The 20,238-nt window shown below is 43.4% G+C and overlaps 1 protein-coding gene and 1 long non-coding RNA gene across 2 annotated transcripts; one reads left to right on the top strand and one right to left on the bottom strand.

Moving 5' to 3' along the window:
* LOC133560820 (uncharacterized) lies at positions 1-7,135 on the bottom strand. The gene is made up of 3 exons (XR_009808524.1): positions 5,129-7,135; positions 4,998-5,063; positions 1-1,891 (listed from the first exon to the last, which is right to left on the bottom strand). It is a non-coding gene; the product is annotated as an uncharacterized LOC133560820 (long non-coding RNA).
* Positions 6,603-19,852, top strand: per1b (period circadian clock 1b). The gene is made up of 20 exons (XM_061913738.1): positions 6,603-6,817; positions 11,449-12,131; positions 12,268-12,521; positions 12,613-12,734; positions 12,852-13,053; positions 13,163-13,357; positions 13,719-13,797; positions 14,277-14,383; positions 14,458-14,611; positions 14,699-14,972; positions 15,079-15,187; positions 15,692-15,857; positions 15,937-16,043; positions 16,125-16,262; positions 16,344-16,709; positions 16,784-17,589; positions 17,666-17,852; positions 17,927-18,140; positions 18,798-18,948; positions 19,029-19,852. Exons 2-20 carry the CDS (start codon positions 11,752-11,754, stop codon positions 19,281-19,283), a joined length of 4,266 nt encoding a protein of 1,421 aa, XP_061769722.1. The 5' UTR covers positions 6,603-6,817; positions 11,449-11,751; the 3' UTR covers positions 19,284-19,852.
* The last annotated feature ends 386 nt before the right edge of the window (positions 19,853-20,238 follow it).

Raw genomic sequence — 20,238 nt, 5'->3', positions numbered from 1 at the left:
ACCCCATGATGCAGAGATGGAGGCAGGAATGGAGTGAGCAAACATGATTTAATAAAGATACTAAGACAAAATCAAACAAAGGGTTCAAACCAAAAGCACGCACGTGGGCGGATAATAAACCAAATGCCTTAAGCTTAGAAGGTAATAAGAAACAAAAAGGAACTTTAGCATGGAAGCTAGAGGATAACAAACAGAAAAACTGGAAATAGCTAATGGCTAACAAAAACAGCTTACCGCTACGACGACCAGGACAAGATGTAGCACGACAGGTAGTAGCTGAAATGATGCCAGACACGACAGGTAGCAAAGACACAAGAGTGACATGAGGCAACGACAATACAAATGACAATACAATGATCCAGCAACTGACACAAGACAAAGGAGGTACAAATAGGAGCCGGCTGATTGGCAATCAGCTGAAGGGGAACACAGCACTCGGGGAACAACACAGGAAGCTGACAAAATAAGAGCACTAGACAGGACCTGAGGACAGGAAATACTAAACACACTGAGGAGGAACACAGCACTCAGGGAACAAGACAGGAAGCTGGCAAATTAAGAGCACTTGACAGGAACTAAAAGACAGGAAATATTAAACACAGGAAACAGACAAATGCAGAGGACAAAACTAAAACATAGACAAACTGTCAGGGGCAAGCTTGACATACTGCGCGCGACCAAGGACAGGAAGTGGGAATAAAATAAGAACACAAAACACAGGAGGTACACACAAAACTAAACAAGACATGACCTAGAGCTCAGAGGTCATTACAGTACCCCCCTAGGCCCTCCTCCTGAAGGGATGGATTCCAGATGTCCCAGGAACTCAAAAAGAACATGTTCAAAGTCAAGGTAAAGTGGAGCGAGGACTTGGCGACGGGTCGCCTGGCCATGTGTCGTTGAAGCCAGTGGGGAAGAGTCGGGTGGTGGCGGCAAGTAGAACACTTCCACAGCCGGCGACCCAGGCGTCCCTGGAATGACCACAGTGTGAACCTATCCCCAGCAGCTGCGGAGATCCCCGCCAAGGTCCTGGGCGTTGCTGCTGATGGCGCGGGAGCATCCAAGGAACAGCCATTGCTGCGGCAGGCGAGGAGGAAAACTGCAGGCGTCAGGAGGGCGGTCTTGCAGCAGGTGAGGAGGGCGAACACCAGATGGGCGCTTCTGTGGCAGGCGAGCTGGCTGCTGAACTGAAGGTGGCGTCAGCAGCAGACCCACTGGATGCTAAACAGGAGGTGGAGCTGAAGGTGGTAGCGGCTCCACTGGAGGCTGAACTGGTGGCAGCGCCGGCCTCGCAGGAAGAAGAGCTAAAACTTACCAACATTTTGGTTCACTTCGGTTTTACAGGGATTCCAGTCGCCACACCTTCTCCTGTTTCTCTCCATTCACCCACAATTTTGCTTTCTATCATTCCCTCCTAGAAAATGTTTTTAGAAGCATTGCTTTTTTTAAAAAAAAATTACAGGAGATTTCCATATTTTATCACTTTCACCATTTCATCATCTCCTATTTTCTTCTTCACTCAGTTGGTGTCAGTGCACTAATTGCCGAAAAATCTACTTCATCTTCAAACTTTAGGTTGACTGTACTCGTCCCTCATAGTCTTCTTCCTGGCATCTCCTTCCATATTTTCCTTGTAAGCTATTTTGAAATTTGTTCTTCTCTCCTTACTTCCCCTACCTTTTCTTTCACTCTCTACTCTAGTCCAGTCCGTTTCCATATCTTCCTCCAAAATCCCACCTCTATCTTTTGCATCTCGATCTTGGATTTCAATGTTTCCTTTTTCCTCACTCAAATGTCCTGCTAGAAAAATATTTTCACCACACATTTCTTCCTTGTTTGCGATGAGTTGGCGACTTGTCCAAGGGGTACCCTTCCCCCCTCCCGAGTGCACCTGGGATACAGTCAATAAAGTTCACGTGAATGAATAAATGTTAATAAGTCATGATTCGCATAATTAAATCATTAAGTAGGAGCCTCATATACATTATGCAGATATATTTTTTTCTTATAATTAAACACTTTGATCAGTTGACAGTTGATCTGCTCTCTCTCTCTTTTCTGCTCCGACCCCCTCTCCTGCTTGGAGAGGTTACCATGTAGCCACAGATCAGTTTTCACAGAGGAGGCGCTCGCTGTTCCAAGTTGGGACCCAGGATGGACCACTCCTCTGTGCTTCAGTCGGTGTTGTGTCTGCGTTGCGACGTGTCTACATGCAAGAAGACCCCCAGCTGGCCTCAATATGGACTGGACTCTTACATTATTACCCATATGCACTCCATTGCACCGGGTTCCCAACATCTACGTTCCTTTCCTGGGTTTCTCATTGTTCCCATTGGGTTGAGTTTTTTTCTTGCCCTGATGTGGGATCAGAGCGTCGTTGTGGCTTGTGCAGCCCTTTGAGACATTTGTGATTAAGGGCTATATAAGTCAACTTTGATGGATTGAAATATATAGAACAGTTTCTTTCACATGTTAGTACATTGTTTTAGTTATTTCCATAATTTAATTCAACACTATGCTAAATATTGTTGTATGGGCATATAAATGTTTAAAAAATAAGTTTTTACTTTTGCTCTTTTATTGAAAATAATTGTTTGCTCTATCCATAACTTAAGCTGTTTTTATATGTACTGAATCATTGAATTGCAATATTTTTGATTCAATGAATAAAGGGTTAAAAAAGTATGTTGTCTATAACCAACATTATGAATTATTGTACGCATATTTAAATTCAACAGTGTTTCACAACTAAAAACACATAATGACATAACCAAAAAATGCATTGTATAAAAACCATATATATGATATATAGCTTTTCTCATATATATGAGAATATGTGAGAATGTATATATACAGTCGTGGTCAAAAGTTTAAGAACATAATTTTCAATTCAATTTAATTCATACAACTTTACTAATCCTTCAAGGAGCAATTCAATTTGAGCAACAAGTTTTTGTAGTTCACAAAGTCTAGATGGCTCACAATAAAAAAAAAAAGGTCAATACATACATAAACAATACAATGATACATTTAAAATAAATAAATAAATAAATAAAATTAAGTATAAAAAATTAAGAGTTTAAGAGTCTGAGTGCAGAAGGGATGAATAATTTGGAAAAGTGATTTGTTTTACTTAATCAAAGGGCATAACATCGCCCTGAGGGCAACAGAGAGAATTCCCCCGCAAGGATATGGCTCGGGGAGGCTAAAATGCTCTTTGCTTTTCAAAGGACTTGCTGGTTGCAGAAGAAGTTTAAGTCTCTTAGTTTTACGCCGGTAATCTTAGAGCAAGACTTAACAATACTAGACAGGCTGTTTCGGTCTTTAATTGAAAGACAGTCAAACCAACAAATAAGAGAAACACACATAAGACTCTCAATAAATGTCAGAGTATAACAGGCCTGACAGAGAAATAATTAAATTTTTCTGAGAAGATGAATTCTCTGTTGTGCTTGCTTCACTATAAAATCTGTGTTCACATTAAATTTGAGCTAGTCTTCAAAAAAGGTCCCCAAATATATGATAAAACAATGTCAACTTTTTTTTAATGTATGATGCACTCTTTTTTACGTCTAAAATCAATAATTAATTATTTGGTTTTAGATACATTTAGATCCAAAAAGTTACAGTCACACCAGGAGATCAAATCTGTTTGGGCGCTCTCATGCTTTGATTGCGAACCATAGAGGAGAGACAGCTGTCTCGAGTTTCCAATAATTTGTACAACTCTTATTCTTTTGTGATAGACTAATTGGAGCACATACTTTTTGGTCACAAAAAATATTCATGAAGATTGGTTCTTTTATGAATTTATCATGGGTCTACTGAAAATTTGACCAAATCTGCTGGTGATGTAGAAAAGTTACAATCAAATCAAATTAGCTTCATGACATTGCAGTCTACATAAGTATATTTGATTACTTACACACTGATAGTACAAGTACAGTATATTTGACTAGTATTCTTTTAATTTGTACATGTATGGTTTCTTACATACTTACAATAATTTTTGGCTAGTGTACTTACTTTATACTGAAACCTACAGCATACCTAAGTATGTTTGGTGACTTACATATTGGATGTGTAGTTTAAAATAAGTATATTAGTCAAATATACTTATTGTACAGTCAGTATGTAAGTAACCAAATATACTCAGATATAGGTATAATAACACGTATAGCCAAGTAAACTTGTAACTAGGTATGTATGTAACCATACGTTAATGCACGTGTATATACTAGTCTAATATACTGTACTTGTTTGGTCAATATGTAAGTCACCAAACATACTTAGGTATGCTGTAGGTTTCAGTATAAAGTAAGTACACTAGCCAAAAATTATTGTAAGTATGCAAGAAACCATAGATGTACAATTTAAAAGCATACTAGTCAGATATACTGTATGTGTACTATCAGTGTGTAAGTAACCAAAAACACTTAGGTAGACTACAATGTAAGTATACTAGCCAAAAATACTTGAAATAAGCGTGTAAGTAACAATACCTATGTTGTGGGTGTAGTTTTAAAGGCCTACTGAAATGAGATTTTCTTATTTAAATGGGGATAGCAGGTCCATTATATGTGTCATACTTGATCATTTCGCGATGTTGCCATATTTTTGCTGAAAGGATTTAGTAGAGAACATCCACGATAAAGTTTGCAACTTTCGGTGCTAAGAGAAATGCCCTGCCTCTACCGGAAGTCGCAGACGATGACGTCACATGTTGATGGCTCCTCACATATTCACATTGTTTTTAATGGGAGCCTCCAACAAAAACAGCTATTCGGACCAAGAAAACAACAATTTCCCCATTAATTTGAGCGAGGATGAAAGATTCGTGTTTGAGGATATTGATAGCGACGGACTAGAAAAAAAAAAAAAAAACGCGATTGCATTGGGACGGATTTCGATGTTTTTAGACACATTTACTAGGTTAATTCTGGGAAATCCCTTATCTTTCTATTGTGTTGCTAGTGTTTTAGTGAGTTTAATATTACCTGATAGTCGGAAGGGTGTCTCCACGGGTGTCTTGACGCGCAGTGTCTCAGGGGAGTTGACGGCAGCTATGGACGGCACAAGCTCAGCTTTTCTCCGGTAAGAACTGACTTTTTAACCACAATTTTCTCACCGAAACCTGCTGGTTGACATGTGGTCGGGATCCATGTTGGCTTGACTGCGCTCTGATCCATAGGAAAGTTTCACCTCCAGGAATTTTAAACAAGGAATCACCGCGTGTTTGTGTGGCTAAAGGCTAAAGCTTCCCAACTCCATCTTTCTACTGTGACTTCTCCAATATTAATTGAACAAATTGCAAAAGATTCAGCAACACAGATGTCCAAAATACTGTATAATTATGCCGTTAAAGCAGACGACTTTTAGCTGTGTGTGTGCGCAGCGCTCATACTTCCTAAAAACCTGTGACATCTTGCGTAAAGGTCATCATTACACGACGTTTCGAAGACGAAACTCCCGGGAAATTTAAAATTGTAGTTTAGTAAACTAAAAAGGCCGTATTGGCATGTGTTGCAATGTTAATATTTCATCATTGATATATAAACTATCAGACTGCGTGGTCGGTAGAAGTGGGTTTCAGTAGGCCTTTAAGTAGGAATACTCTTCAAATATACTGTGTATACATATACCAATATATATGTAAAAGTAATCATACTTAGGTATAGATATAGTATAAATTAGCCAAGTGTACATGTAGGTAAGTATGTAGCACTTGCTACATAAACGCCGCATTAGTAGCTGACTAATCAAAACAACTAAATATGCTCCTGTGAGCAGAACTCTGCTTATGGGACAGAAACACATTGGTGTGGATGCAATTGATGTGAGGTGAAATGTCCCCTACTGGTATTAATGTGCAAACGAAATCACAGCGACTCTTGAAAATGGTTGTGTGCAGCTCGTTCCTTCTTTCACGCAGTGCGTGTCTTCAAAGTTCCAAAATAAGAGAACATGACGTCGACAGCAAGCAACTACAACGTGCTAGTTGTAGTTTAGTAGCACATCGGTCGCCTATTAACTCGATGGCATGTCGCCTATTAACTCGATGGCATGTGGCCTGAACTGCCCTACATCTGCTCTGTTTACCGCCACAGGAGGACCACACCGTTTGCCATGTGACTCTGGACAGGGCGAGCAGGACAGATGACGTCAGCGCCCTGGAAACACGTTGAAATGTGCTCGCACTCGCCGTAAAGCTGCCACTAGACGCGCAGCAGAAACTGCCTGTTGGATGTGTTTCCTCCAGAAACGTGTGAACGCGTGAGTAAAGTCACGTGACAGCGTTATTAAAACTAGAAAATATGTCAGTATGGCTGTGTTCGAAGTAAACGTGCTTGTTGGTAGTTGTTTAAAGTTGCATTGCGTCCCGTTTAAGGCACTACGGCGCATCGGGGAAGTGCTGTCCCGCCTTTTCACGTGTCCTCAATGTTTAGCAAAGAACACAGGAGCAGGCAGCCCGCAACGTGACCAGAGCCCCGTGCTGCAAGCTCCGCCCCCCGCCCCTCGTCCAATAGAACCGGCTTGGTGGCTGATGTGGGCGCGGCTTGGGGCGTTTCCTCCGCCAATGAGAGGCGAGCCCACGCAGAGTCCATGCACGGGCACGTGTGTTCCTGCGTGTGTGCTCTCCTGTTTAGTGTCGAAAGGGTGTGGGGGTAGCAAAGAAAAACTGTCGAGGGGAGAAGACGCTGCTTCCAAGTCTTCGTCAATACCATTTGGGATATACGACGTAGTGGTACCATTTCTGGACACCTCAGCCTGGAATACAACGTCGACGGATCTCCTTTAAAAAGACGGAAATAAAAAGGTACGTTGTGTTGCGGTATAATCAGTGAGTTCATACCAAGTGTGTAAAGTCGTCGAGGTGTTTGTCTCATCATGGCGGATCTGTGTGTGCGTGTTTTGTTTACAACTGGCATGCTGACTTTGCATTGTGCAGGACACTCTGTACCTGCACGCCCACTCTCGTTTAATCGTCAAAACAGTGGTGTGTGTTTCCACGCACGATACTGTCAGGTCACACCAGTCGACAGAAAAAAAAAACAAAAAAAACCGTTCGTCACAAATGGTTAATAGGTTAATAATAGCAGCCTAAAATCTGATCCACTAACACAAGTGCACAAGTTGACGCTGGTTTTCTTGCTGGTGCCAATGGCGAGTGAACAGTGGGGCTGGGCTGATGTGCAGCTCAAGGCTTACACTGCAACCTACCCTCTATCCATCCATGTTTTACTGCTTATTCCCTTTGGGGTCGCAGGGGGCGCTGGTGCCTATCTCAGCTACAGACCGACTTTGCCCAAAAGGCAAGACACAAAACCCAGATAAAAATAAAAGCAGTATTTAACATCCTTGACGAAAACTATCAATCGTAAAAATCATGCACTTTTAACATCAAATATATGAGTGTTTTCTTTCTAGTACAGTTTGCACACAATATTAACACTTGTTGCTCTGATGGAAATATGGCACTTTTGAAAATGTGCCGATTGTGCAAATTATCATTAGTAGTTAGACACACTTAAATTGCTATATTTAATAATATATTATTGCTACTATAGCTTTCAATCCTAATTTATAAATCCAGGGGTGTCAAACTCAGTTTAAATCAGAAAGTCTAATCACGGCACGGTAACTTAAAAATAAAGACAACTTCAGATTGTTTTCTTAGTTTACAAGCACATTTTGAAAATGTACATATCGTATTTTTTTTTTTTTACACTAAGTCACTCCATCCATTTTGTACCGCTTGTCCCTTATAAAGGTGCTGGAGCCTATCTCAGCTGCATTCGGGCGGTAGTGAAGTCAAGTTAGTTTGTATATTGTATATAAAGATTATTAATATAACATTAAATTATTGCTACTATAGCTTTCAATCCTTATTTATAAATGCACACTCTAAAGCAGGGGTGTCAAACTCATTTTAGATCGGAAAATCTTCTCCACTGGTAAAATCACGGCACGATAACTTAAAAATAAAGACAACTTCAGAATGTTTTCTTTGTTTAAAAATAGAACAAGCACATTCTGAAAATTTAAATATAATGTTTTTTTTACACTTGCATCCATCCATCCATTTTGTACCACTTTTCCCTTATGGGGGTGGGGGGAGGGTGCTGGAGCCTATCTCAGCTGCATTCGGGCGGTAGTGAAGTGAAGTTTAACTATATATTAATGTATGTAATGATTATTAATATAATAATATATTATTGCTACTATAGCTTGCAATCCTTATTTATAAATGCACACTCTCAGGCAGGGGTGTCAAACTCATTTTAGATCGGAAAATCTACTCCACTGGTAAAATCATGGCTCGATAACTTAAAGATAAAGACAACTTTAGATTGTTTTCTTTGTTTAAAATTAGAACATGCACACTCTGAAAATGTACATATCATATATATTTTTTTACACTTGCATCCATTTATCCATTTTGTACTGCTTGTCCCTTTCGGGGTCGCGCAATCTCAGCTGCATTCAAGCAGCAGTGAAGTAAAGTGAAGTGAATTGTATTTATATCGCGCCTTACTCTAGTGACTCAAAGCGCTTTGACATGATGAAACCCAATATCTAAGTTACATTTGAACCAGTGTGGGTGGCACTGGGAGCATTTGGGTAAAGTGTCTTGCCCAAGGACACAACGGCAGTGACCAGGATGGCAGAAGCGGGGATCGAACCTGGAACCCTCAAGTTGCTGGTATGGTCACTCTACCAACCGAGCTATACCACTGGACAAGTTAAAGTTAAGTTCAAGTTAAAGTACCAATGATTGTCACACACACACTAGGTGTGGCGAAATGTGTCGTCTGCATTTGACCCACCCCCTTGTTCACCTTCTGGGAGGTGAGGGGAGCAGTGGGTAGCAGGGATGCCGCGCCCGGGAATCATTTTTGTGGTGATCGGTATAGCGGTTAGAGGTGATGCCAAATCATCACAGGGCCAACACAGATAGACAGACATCTATGCAGTTAATAGTTTTCTATCTTTATTTGTCGTTATTCACACTTTCTGAATAAATGATGTGATAATGTTCATCAGTCAAATCATTGGTGTTATTTTTTTTAATCCAGCAAGATAAAAAAAAAATATCAAAATCAAACTAAAATATCTTATTTATGTAGTTTTCTCATTTTCCTCGACTGGTGCACTAACATCATATGGTTTATTTTTTCAAAGATATAAAGAATTGCTATTGCGACATTTAGTGGACACATTTAGAACAGCGGTTTGTTTTATTCAAAAAATTCGGCAAATTTTTATACGTAACAAACTCATTCCGAGGGCCGGAAAAAAACCTGTTTGCGGGCCCGGGCCATATGTTTGACACCCCTACTCTAAGTTTATCTGTATTCAATTTCAAATGATGTGAGCTGCAATTTTTCACACTAATGTTGTTTTTGCAAGCAAGCAACTGCTTGAGTTCATACAAATTGCTTCTTTTGAAGTCTCAGTCTAATTTTTTTGTTCTATTCATCAATAAAACCCTCCTGGCCACTACTAAAACCTTAACAGCTTTCTTAAAACGTTTTAAAAGAATGAGTCCTGTTTTTTTTTTTTTAAATGCTTTAAGTAAGTTTTGCTTGGATGCTTGCACATGCAAGGAGGTGTCACAATAATTGTAAATGTTAATTAATATGCTCATGTGATTAATTACAAAAAATATATGTATATATGTGTGTGTATATTATATATACACAAATGTGTAGTTATAAATATAGTGTATGTATGTACGTATGTGTGTGTATATATGTATATATATATATATATATATATATATATATATATATATATATTATGACGTAATGTATGAAACGATGATAGAAAGGCAGCAGCATGTCCCTGCCAGACGCTGGCCTCGCATCAGCTGACACATGGCCTCTTGTAGATGAGCGTGGGGGCGGAGCTTAAAGCAGCCAATGACAGGCAGCTGGCAATGTGCACAGGCAGACCTCTGCACAGCCTGCTCACTGATTGGCCCTGTAGGGGAGCCAATCCGGGGCAGTTCTTGCATTGTGGCAAACACGTCCAAGTACACGTGCAGAATGTATGCAGGAAAAAAAGGCTGTATGTGTAGGGTTACTTTATTAACCATGGGAGGTCCGCGTTAAAACGTACAAATAGATGTAAAATGGTGCAGGATGGTGTGTATATATATATATATATATATATATATATATATATATATATATATATATATATATATATATATATATATATATAAAAGGAGCTGAGCTGTTTGCATGCAGCCTGATTACACTGCGGCAGGGAAGTATGTTCCAAGTCAAGTGTCCTGTTGTGTTCTCTGCATGTGCTGGTGTCACATTGTCATAAACGGTGTGTGGGCGTGGGTATGTATGAGAACAGTTGTTGCATGCTCAATAGGCCAAGAAAACCCTATCAGCAGGCAGAAAAGGGTTAAGAAGGTCCAGTTATTTTTGCATTACTACAAAGTCATATATCAACAGCATTGCTAGTAAGGACTTATTAGTTGTTTATTAGTTTGCATTGATACTTGCCTTTTGAAGTCTACTTAGATCTCTCAGCTGTAACTGCTCATTTTCTCTGGTCCAACTGTAGAACTCGCACCTCGTCATGTGTGAGTGAGCATAATACATCTGACCAAGCAGAATGCTCATTAGCATTTCACAGGGGACAGAAACCAGCAGCAATTGATACAATATTTCTCTTTGCAGCACCTTCTCCAAAGTAATGTCGGTTCTGTGAGGTACCCTGGTCACTTGGCATCCTCTTGTCAGGTCTACTGAGCAATCTGAAACCTGCCAAGGCATTACAAGTAACAACGGGAAGTGCCTGTACGTTTGTGCGGTCAGTGCAGGGTTTTAGGTTAAACCGCTCTGACTAGATTGTGCACCTAAAGCTTGAGACGTTGGGCCATGTGAGAGTATACATTTGAAAGGCGTGACGTTCGTCTTCCCCGTTGCACCTGTAGGCTTTATAGGATTATGAGGCTACTGAAGAAATAAATAGCACTAGTCTTTTACTTGCGTAGGCAATGGCCAGATATATTCTTGTGGATACTATTCAGAAACAAACCAGTTTATTAGAGCTCCTGCAGATTATGTACTACACATGGCCCCTGTTTGTTTTAAATTGTCCTTGGGGTGGATTAAGCTATTAAAACTGACAAATGTCCTACTTAACTCAGGCACTAGCGCATGTCCACCTGTTCTATATTGAGATGCATGCATACGTATTTGCTGCTTAAAAAGGGGCCTTTGGTTCTCTAAGGCCTTTTTTATTTAAGATGGACAAAGGAGGTCTGTCTACCAAACAACACTGTATAACTACGGTGTCTGATGATCAACACTTGCTTTCATCATTAGAGTCCTTTGAAGACCCTAAACATTACACATTTTTTCATAATCATAGCCCCTAGCCTTTTGGTTCTGTGTCCAATTCTCTGTTTTTCTCTTGTCTTAGGTGGCCTTCACACTGCCATCAACACATCTCAAGAGGCGAGACCGAAGAAGATCTCTTTCCTCTCATTGGTCTGCTTGTGCCAAGGCTGTTTCATGAACAGAAATACAACTATTTGAATATCAATACAACAAAGGGTTTCCATCCATATTTTTATTCAAGAAACCATGGTATTCTCCCCATAGTTTTAATCACAAGCGACCAACACCATGATTCACTTATATGTACATAGTAGTCCTACCTAAGTTGAAAGTATTCCACTTATTCTTTGGCTGACACCTTCATCAGGCCTCATCCAAGTTTAGTATGAGTTATGACGTCTCTCAATTAGTGGCGAGCAGCAACACCCGGGGGCGAGTGTCAAGGGCTGCAGACAAAGACAAAGATCAAGAGCCTGAGTCCAAAGGGTTAAACTCTGTACAAACCACCGACGCAGATGTCTCCACTCCGGAGCAGGGAATCAGCAATGGTGGTGGCTTATCCCCCAGTGGAGGTTCTGGATCTGGAGACCAGAGGGGGCTCAACTCGGACGACATGGATGGGCTGTCCAGTGGCAACGACTCTGGTGAGAGGGAGAGTGAGGGCGGCACAGAGAGGGAGAGCGGCTCCCGCGGGGGCCAGTCCATACGCAGCTCTCACAGCTCGTCTAATGGCAAGGACTCCGGCATGATGGATAGCCACAAGAGGTAAGCTCACATCTATCAGTGTGTGAATGTGAAAATAGTGTCAAAGCGCTACACAAGTCTAATCTATTTACCATCGAAACACTAGTCACATTTTCATCTTTGAAGTGTTGATTCTAATGCTTCCACCATTATGCAGCTCCATCTCGCAGAGCCTGTCACCCCCCAGTAGCTCCCTGGCCTACAGCCTGCTGTCCACCAGCTCAGAGCGCGACCCACCTTCCACCTCTGGCTGCAGCAGCAACCAGTCAGCGAGGGTCCAGACCCAGAAGGAGCTCATGAAGGCCATCAAAGAGCTAAAGCTTCGCATGCCGTCCGAGCGCAAGTCAAAAAGCCACTCCAGCACTCTAAATGCGCTGAAATACGCCCTGCAGTGTGTCAGACAAGTGCGAGGTGAGATAATGATTTTATCATGCTTTTTTTTTTTACCCCCTCCTCTTGGGCCAAAGCTAATGTATGCCATGCCTTATGTCCATGTATGCAGCCAACAAGGAGTACTATCACCAGTGGAGTGTGGAGGAGTGTCACGGTTGCAGTTTGGACTTGTCTGCCTTCACAATCGAGGAGCTTGACAACATCACTTCAGAGTACACCCTGAAGAACACCGTAAGTTTGAACTTTAGTTTTCTTCCTTCTTCAGCTCACCTACAATTCTTTAAAACAAGGAATTGAGGAGTCAATCAAATATTCATTTGTTAAATTCTGCTACTCCTTTCCTCACAGGACACCTTCTCAATGGCAGTGTCCTTCCTGTCGGGTCGGGTCGTATACGTGTCACCCCAGGGATCATCTGTGCTGCGCTGCAAGCCCGAATGTCTCCAGGGGAAGATGTTTTCCGAGCTTCTGGCCCCACAAGACGTCAGCACCTTCTACAGCGGCACAGCACCTTGCCGCCTTCCCCTCTGGGCCTCCTGCATTGGATCTGGTGAGATGAAACGCCACAGTACCATGATCCACCTTTACTGTCTGGAACAATCCGAAACGTCATCATATGCTTGTGCAGTTTGGTTTGACCCTCTCCTTGCTCCACTCAGCCTCGCCTGCTGTGGACTGTACTCAGGAGAAGTCCATGTTCTGCAGAATCAGCGCCGATCAGACACGTGGTAGCGGGATGCGCTATTATCCTTTTCGCCTGACGCCCTACCAGCTCACTATTAGGGACTCGGATACTGCTGACCCCCAGCCCTGTTGTCTGCTAATTGCAGAGAGGGTCCACTCTGGATACGAAGGTACTATATTTATCTGATAAGTTATATACATCCAAGCTGTTGTTCACTAATCAGTGTTTATAGAAGAAATAATTATCAAAAACACTAGTAACTTATTGTGATTAGGAGCCACTGATAATGAATATAGTGTCATACTAACCCTACACTCACAGTTCTAGAATATAATCGAGTTTGTGTAAATGTAGAAGACTTCACGTGCTACCCTCATGCGATCCAATCTCACAGATTTTAAACATCTTCCTAAGCACAGGCGTCAAGTCGTCTGATTCATTTCATTTTTATGTATGCATTTGTATAAAACATGAGGCATTTGGTTGGGTCTGAACCTTTTTTCCACCTCCCTTCTCTGTTTTCTCATTAGCACCTCGGATTCCTCCAGACAAGAGGATCTTTACCACCAGTCACACACCCACCTGTCTCTTCCAGGAAGTGGACGAGAGGTCAGTTTCCCAACTTTCCTAACTTCCTGAACTAGCGCTTGTTTGACAAAGCTCTACATTTAATTTGCAGTGAAACCCATTTAAGTCGAACCTGTTTATGTCGTCACCCTATCCATGTCGACAAACTATTTCCCACTTAAGTCGAAATTAATTGATATATGGTCGACCCAAAGGGATATATTGGAATGTGGAATGTGCGCTGTGACATACTGGGTAATTTCTTTTAAATATCAGCCTTTCTATGTCAATGTGTTTTAGTATTGTTAACTTGATCAGTATTATCCAAGGGCCTGTGAAAAAAAAAGTCCATTATTTTCGCCCAATCACCTTGTCTCTGGGCAGTCACAAGTAATTGAACAAGTAATGGCTATTTTTGGTTCTACAACCGCTTTTGTCTCCTTGATATACCGTAGTGATGTTCTACAGTAGTTTTATTTGTAATGTGCCAATGAATAAAAGGTAATCTGGTCTCGATGCAGGGCTGTGCCGTTGCTAGGCTATCTGCCGCAAGACTTGGTTGGAACCCCAACTCTGCTCTACATCCACCCTGAAGACAGGCCGACCATGGTGGCCATACATGAGAAGAGTAAGCCTAATTCATCTTCTATTATCCCTTCTTAACTTTGCACGCATGTTTATCGTCTTTGTCGTTGCCTCCAGTCTTTCAGTTTGCTGGGCAGCCATTCGAATATGCACCATTGAGGATGTGCGCTCGCAACGGGGAATACTTAACCATTGACACCAGCTGGTCGTCATTTGTCAATCCTTGGAGCCGCAAAGTGGCCTTCATCGTCGGCCGCCACAAAGTCAGAACGTAAGTGTACCTCCTCGCAGACTGACAGTGTTTATGTGCACTAAGATGCACAATGAATGACAAGGCACCACACTCTCTTTCTTCCAGGAGCCCACTCAACGAGGATGTGTTCACGTCACAGGATTGTGAGCCCCGCGTCACAACGCCAGATGTTGTGCAACTCAGCGAGCGGATCCACCGTCTTTTGGTGCAGCCGGTGCACAGCAACGGATCTCAGGGTTACAGCTCGCTGGGGTCCAGCGGGTCACGGGGCTCGCGCCGCTCGTACCCGCAGCACCCGAGTGCCTCAGCCGCCTCCTCCAGTGATAGCAATGGCCCCGCCATAGACGACGCAGCGGCAGCAGTTGTTTTACACAAGCCTGTGAGTCTAAAGGGTTAAATGCCTGGGCGTCAAAGTGTCACTGTACTTAATGTGCCATTCATGCGTTTGTGCCGCTAACATTGTTTTCGTGCACTGGTTGTTCCAGATGACCTTCCAGCAGATCTGCAAAGACGTTCACATGGTCAAGACTAACGGGCAGCAGGTTTTTATCGAGTCTCGCAACAAGCCGGCACCCAGAAAAAACACCAGCACAGGTAATAATATTAGACGACCTAATTAGAACTGCCACATTCAATCGGTTAAATGGATTAATTTGATTAGAAACAAGCTTTGATTTATTTTCTGTTGCTTCGAATAATTGTTTAATGAGTGTAACTAAAATGTATAAAATCCTGACCGCACAAATTGCCCTGATCATTAAATACGCAAATATAGTTTGCACTAGAGCGGTGATGTTTGGGGGCTATGATCTGTGTGGTGGCGTACACAGAGATTTATTTTTTATTATCATTAATGCGCACATATTAAAAGTGCAAGTTCAATGTTGATGTGCATTTGTTACAAAAAAAGAATGCTTTCCTTTTTTTTTTTAATCTATTTTCCTTTGAATATTCTTTGAGGCTATAAAGTCTCATGTATCCGATTAATCAAACAAACTAATTGATTGTTTAAATAATCTCTAACTGCATGCAGCCCTATGTACTTCAGACCAAAAGCTGGCAGAAGGGAGTCTAAAGTGTTTTTTTGTTTTGTTTTAGCTGGCATAAGCAGTCGACTGAAAGCCATAAACAACGACCCAATCCGTGGTCTAATTGCTGACGTGACCAAACCTCTCAAAGACATGGTACCCGCTCCATTTGTCCAGAAAGAGCCCCAACCCGGGTACTCCTACCAGCAGATCAATTGTCTGGACAGCATCATAAGGTACTAAAGCGGCTTCCAATCTCCAAGGATTTGCTTCTCATTTGACTCTTGTGGTAAGCATCTTGACTATTCTCTCCAGGTACTTGGAGAGCTGTAACATTCCTAACACGGTCAAAAGGAAGTGTGGCTCCTCTTCTTCGGCATCTGATGAGGACAAACAGCAGGACATCGTCGGAAACGCTAAAGGTTGGCATTATTGACTTCAACCGACGGCACCTTCATCTGTGGGGAAGTCATGTATCTCACATCTGTCACTTTCTCATTCAGTTAAACTGGTGGCCGAACATCCCCCTCTTCCCCCACTGGCGCTGGCCATGAAAGCGGAGAGCGTCGTCTCCATCACATCCCAGTGCAGCTTTAGCAGCACTATTGTGCACGTTGGGGACAAGAAGCCTCCTGAGTCAGGTTGGTAGTCATCAACTGAAGTTTTAATTCAATTCATTTGAATGGATTGTAACTCATTTGTGTTGTCTTCTCACCTGGCAGACATCGTGATGGAGGAGGCTCCTACCACTCCTACACACGCTCCTACTAACACCGCCCCAACTCCTCCCTCTAATGGTCCCCCTCCCATCACTCTTCCGCCTCCTCCTCCTCCTCCACCCACCAAAGCTCTGCCCCCTCAAGTCACACAGCCAGATAGGGACAGCTGGCGCAGCGGGAGTGTCGGAGGGCCAGCAAGTAAGGGCGGCCGCTTGGGTCTGACGAAAGAGGTGCTTTCTGCGCACACCCAGCAAGAGGAGCAGGCCTTCCTTGATCGATTTAAGGATCTCAGTAAGCTGCGCGTCTTCGACAGGACTGCATCTTCGACTGTGCGCTGCCAAACCCCCGGCGCCAACCCTTTGTCGCGAGGTAGCCCTCTCTTTATTTCACTCTTTTCTTCTTGTGAAAATCACATAAAACTAATTCCAATTCATTTTATTCAGGTGTGCGTTGCTCTCGTGACTACCCGGCCGCAGGGGTAGGCTCCAGTCACAGACGTGGTCGTGGTGGCAAAAGACTCAAGCACCAGGAGTCTTCTGACCAGCACAGCTCTGCGGGTCCAAGTGGGATGTGTCGAGACCCCAGAACCAACATGGCGTCTGGGCCCTTCAACATGCCCCTTGGAGCCCTGACCAATTCTTCCTCTTGGCCATCTGTTTGCTCTCAGCCCAACATTCCCTCCACCCCGTTTGCACCTGGCATGGTTCCGATCTACCCGGTCTACCCGCCACTCCCTCAGCCTGTACCAGACGCATCACATTTCCCCCCTGCCCAGATGGTGCCGCCCATGATGGCCTTTGTGCTCCCGAACTACATGTTCCCTCAAATGGGGGCGCCCATGTCTCAGCAAGGCACCACACCTGTACCGTTTTTCAATCCAAACTTTAACTACCCTGGCACCGCCCCTGTCCCAGTCCCGGTCCCGGTCCAAGTCCCTGTCCAAGTCCCTGTCTCCTCAGTCGTTCCCAACCCGGTATGCGTGCCTGGCACAGGCGCGCAGTCTCGTAGCAGCACCCCGCAGTCCTACACACAAATACCTGCAGACCGCGAGGGCGCAGGGTCGCCACTCTTTCAGTCTCGGTGCTCCTCCCCCCTCAACTTGTTGCAGCTGGAGGAGTCACCTAGCAACCGTTTAGAGGTTGGCACTGCCTCCCAACAAGCCACACCCACTGTACAAGGGGTCACAGCTGGGGGGCAGAGTTCAGCCAACCAGAGGAGCTCTGATGACAACACCAAGGAGAATGAGACTGTAAGCGCACAGATGACGACTCTTACAATGATTTAAATAGATGACAAACATTCACACTCACCGTCTTCCTTCATAGGGGGAAGCCAATGAGTCCAACAACGACGCAATGTCAACTTCCAGCGACCTGCTGGACCTGCTGCTACAAGAAGACTCCCGCTCTGGCACTGGCTCAGCGGCCTCTGGATCAGGGTCCTCAGGAACGAGGTCCTCAGGTTCTGGCTCCGGGTCCAACGGATGCTGCTCCTCTGGAACCAGTGGCACCAGTAAGTGGATTACCAACACCATCGCTTCATATCACGCTTCCAGCTTTCTAACTGTTAATTCGGTGTCCATCCAGGCAGCAGCCAGGGCAGCCACACCAGCAAATATTTTGGCAGCATTGACTCATTAGAGAACGACCATGCCCGCAAGCAGCCGGCGGGCAGCGGTGGAAGCGCCGGAGGGGACGGCGGCGAGGAGCAGTTCATCAAGTGTGTCCTGCAGGACCCCATTTGGCTGCTGATGGCCAACACAGACAACAAAATTATGATGACCTACCAGCTACCTATCAGGTAAAACAGGGAACAGTTAATGCAATGGAGGGGTATAAAAAATAAATTTTCGAATGAATCGTGTTTTTTTAATCAATTTTAAAAAATCTTAAATATATATTTTTTTGACATGCACCTGGGGATAGGTTGATTGGCAACACTAAAATATTGGCCCTAGTGTGTGAATGTTGTCTATCTGTGTTGGCCCTGTGATGAGGTGGCGACTTGTCCAGGGTGTACCCCGCCTTCCGCTCTATTGTAGCTGAGATAGGCACCAGCGCCCCCCGCGACCCAAAGGAAATAAGCGGTAGAAAATGGATGGATGTTTGTCCTGTCCAGACACTCAGGGAAATCACATTGTTGGCATTGAAATCATCGTACCTGCTGTAAAGATTTACTATAGACAATATTTTATTTATTTTGACTTTATTAAATGTTTGGATAGAATGTTTTAATTTTATTAATCCAACAAAACTAGTTTTCTTTGAAGTAATATAAAAATGTATCACAGCTGTTAATCTACCTTATGGAGGAATGTATTGATTTTGAATTGAGAATCGTTTTGAACCGAGAATCGATTCTAAATCGAACCGTGTGGTGCCCACAGATTCACAGCCCTTGTAGTCGCACGTTGATAAGTTGCACGATCCAGCTCTATAATCCGTTATTGCGTTACAGGGACATGGACGCGGTGCTGCGTGAGGATCGCGAAAACTTGAGGAACATGCAGAAGCACCAGCCTCGATTCACAGAAGACCAGAAGAGAGAGCTCAGCCAGGTGCACCCATGGGTGCGCACAGGTCGTCTGCCCCGAGCCATCAACATCTCTGTGAGTGACCGCTCCACTCCACTCTGACCTTTGCTCGGTCAAGATAAATTCTAATGTCTTTTCTTCTCTACTCTTCCCAGGGTTGCACCGACTGCAAGTCTCCCACGTCGACGCCGCCCGCCCCCCCCTTTGACGTGGAGCTTCACGAGATGGAGCTGTGCTCGGTGCTAAAGACTCATGAGGGGGTTGCTGTGAAGGTGAAGAAAAGCACGTCGGAGGCAGCCATGGAGGAACATCACCCTGAGGTGGAGGAGGACGAGGAGGAGGAAGACAAAACACAGAAGAGCCATCAAGCAGAGGACTTGGTGGAGGACATCACTCCAGTTTTGGTCTGAGGCATGAAGTCAGAGGCCAAAGGGTTAAAAAACACATTGATTGTGCACATCCAGTGACGAGAGGGTGCATGCTGACAGGACAGCTGCCATGTTTCTTCACGAACACTGAACTTTTATGTGACCAAGGACAATACAGGAGCTTCATGCTGTTTTATTTTTTATCAACCCCTGCTTCCGCTGGTGGCTCATGTGTTGAGGACAGCAAGGGAGGCAGGTGAATGTGGATGGATGTACTTCACCACAGTGTTCTTCATCCTGACGTCAACGCGCAAATACAATGTACAGAAAAAAACAAACATGTTGATTTTATTTTATATATGAAAAAAATTGTTTATAGTTTTATACATGTGAGGATGGAGCAGCTAAAGAGACAATGTTCCAATCTGTCACGATTATGAAGTGGTGATTTGTGTAAGGAGTCTTTATTCTCTCCTTCCCCACTCTGTGGCGCTGTGGTGATCATCATGTGATATCCCGCTTCGTGGCGTCGTTGAAGTCTGCAAATGTTTGATATTTTTGTCAAGTTCTTTGAACAAAAAACGACAATAAAATTATGTGAGACCTTAAAATGTGATGTATTTGCTCCTCCTTATTTTTTTTTCCAGCTATACCACGCCTAAGCTGGTATAGCTATTCTTTCAGCATGCGCTTGGCACAGATACAAATACGTGTCAGGATGGAACTGCTGTGCAGGCTGCAAACCGCTCATTTCGCTGTGGTTTCCAACCCCAGAGGTCACCGCTGCTTAAAAAAGACCATGGAATGCCCTTGTTTGGACTAAGCAGCAAAGTTCACTGCTCAATGAAAGTACTTACAAAAGAACAAAAGAAAACTTACACCTAAATCCAACATTTGCATTTGTTTCATCCGCCAACATGGCATCCACCAGGGGCCCTCAGTCTCACACGTAAATGTTTCACTGCACCTTATAGATGCTGAACCTCCAACTAATGAA

The sequence above is a fragment of the Nerophis ophidion genome, linkage group LG10 (assembly GCF_033978795.1).
Source record: "Nerophis ophidion isolate RoL-2023_Sa linkage group LG10, RoL_Noph_v1.0, whole genome shotgun sequence".
In the NCBI taxonomy this organism is placed as follows: Eukaryota; Metazoa; Chordata; class Actinopteri; order Syngnathiformes; family Syngnathidae; genus Nerophis; species Nerophis ophidion.
The sequence above is the reverse complement of the archived record's forward strand: the minus strand, read 5'-3'. Positions and strand labels throughout refer to the sequence as shown.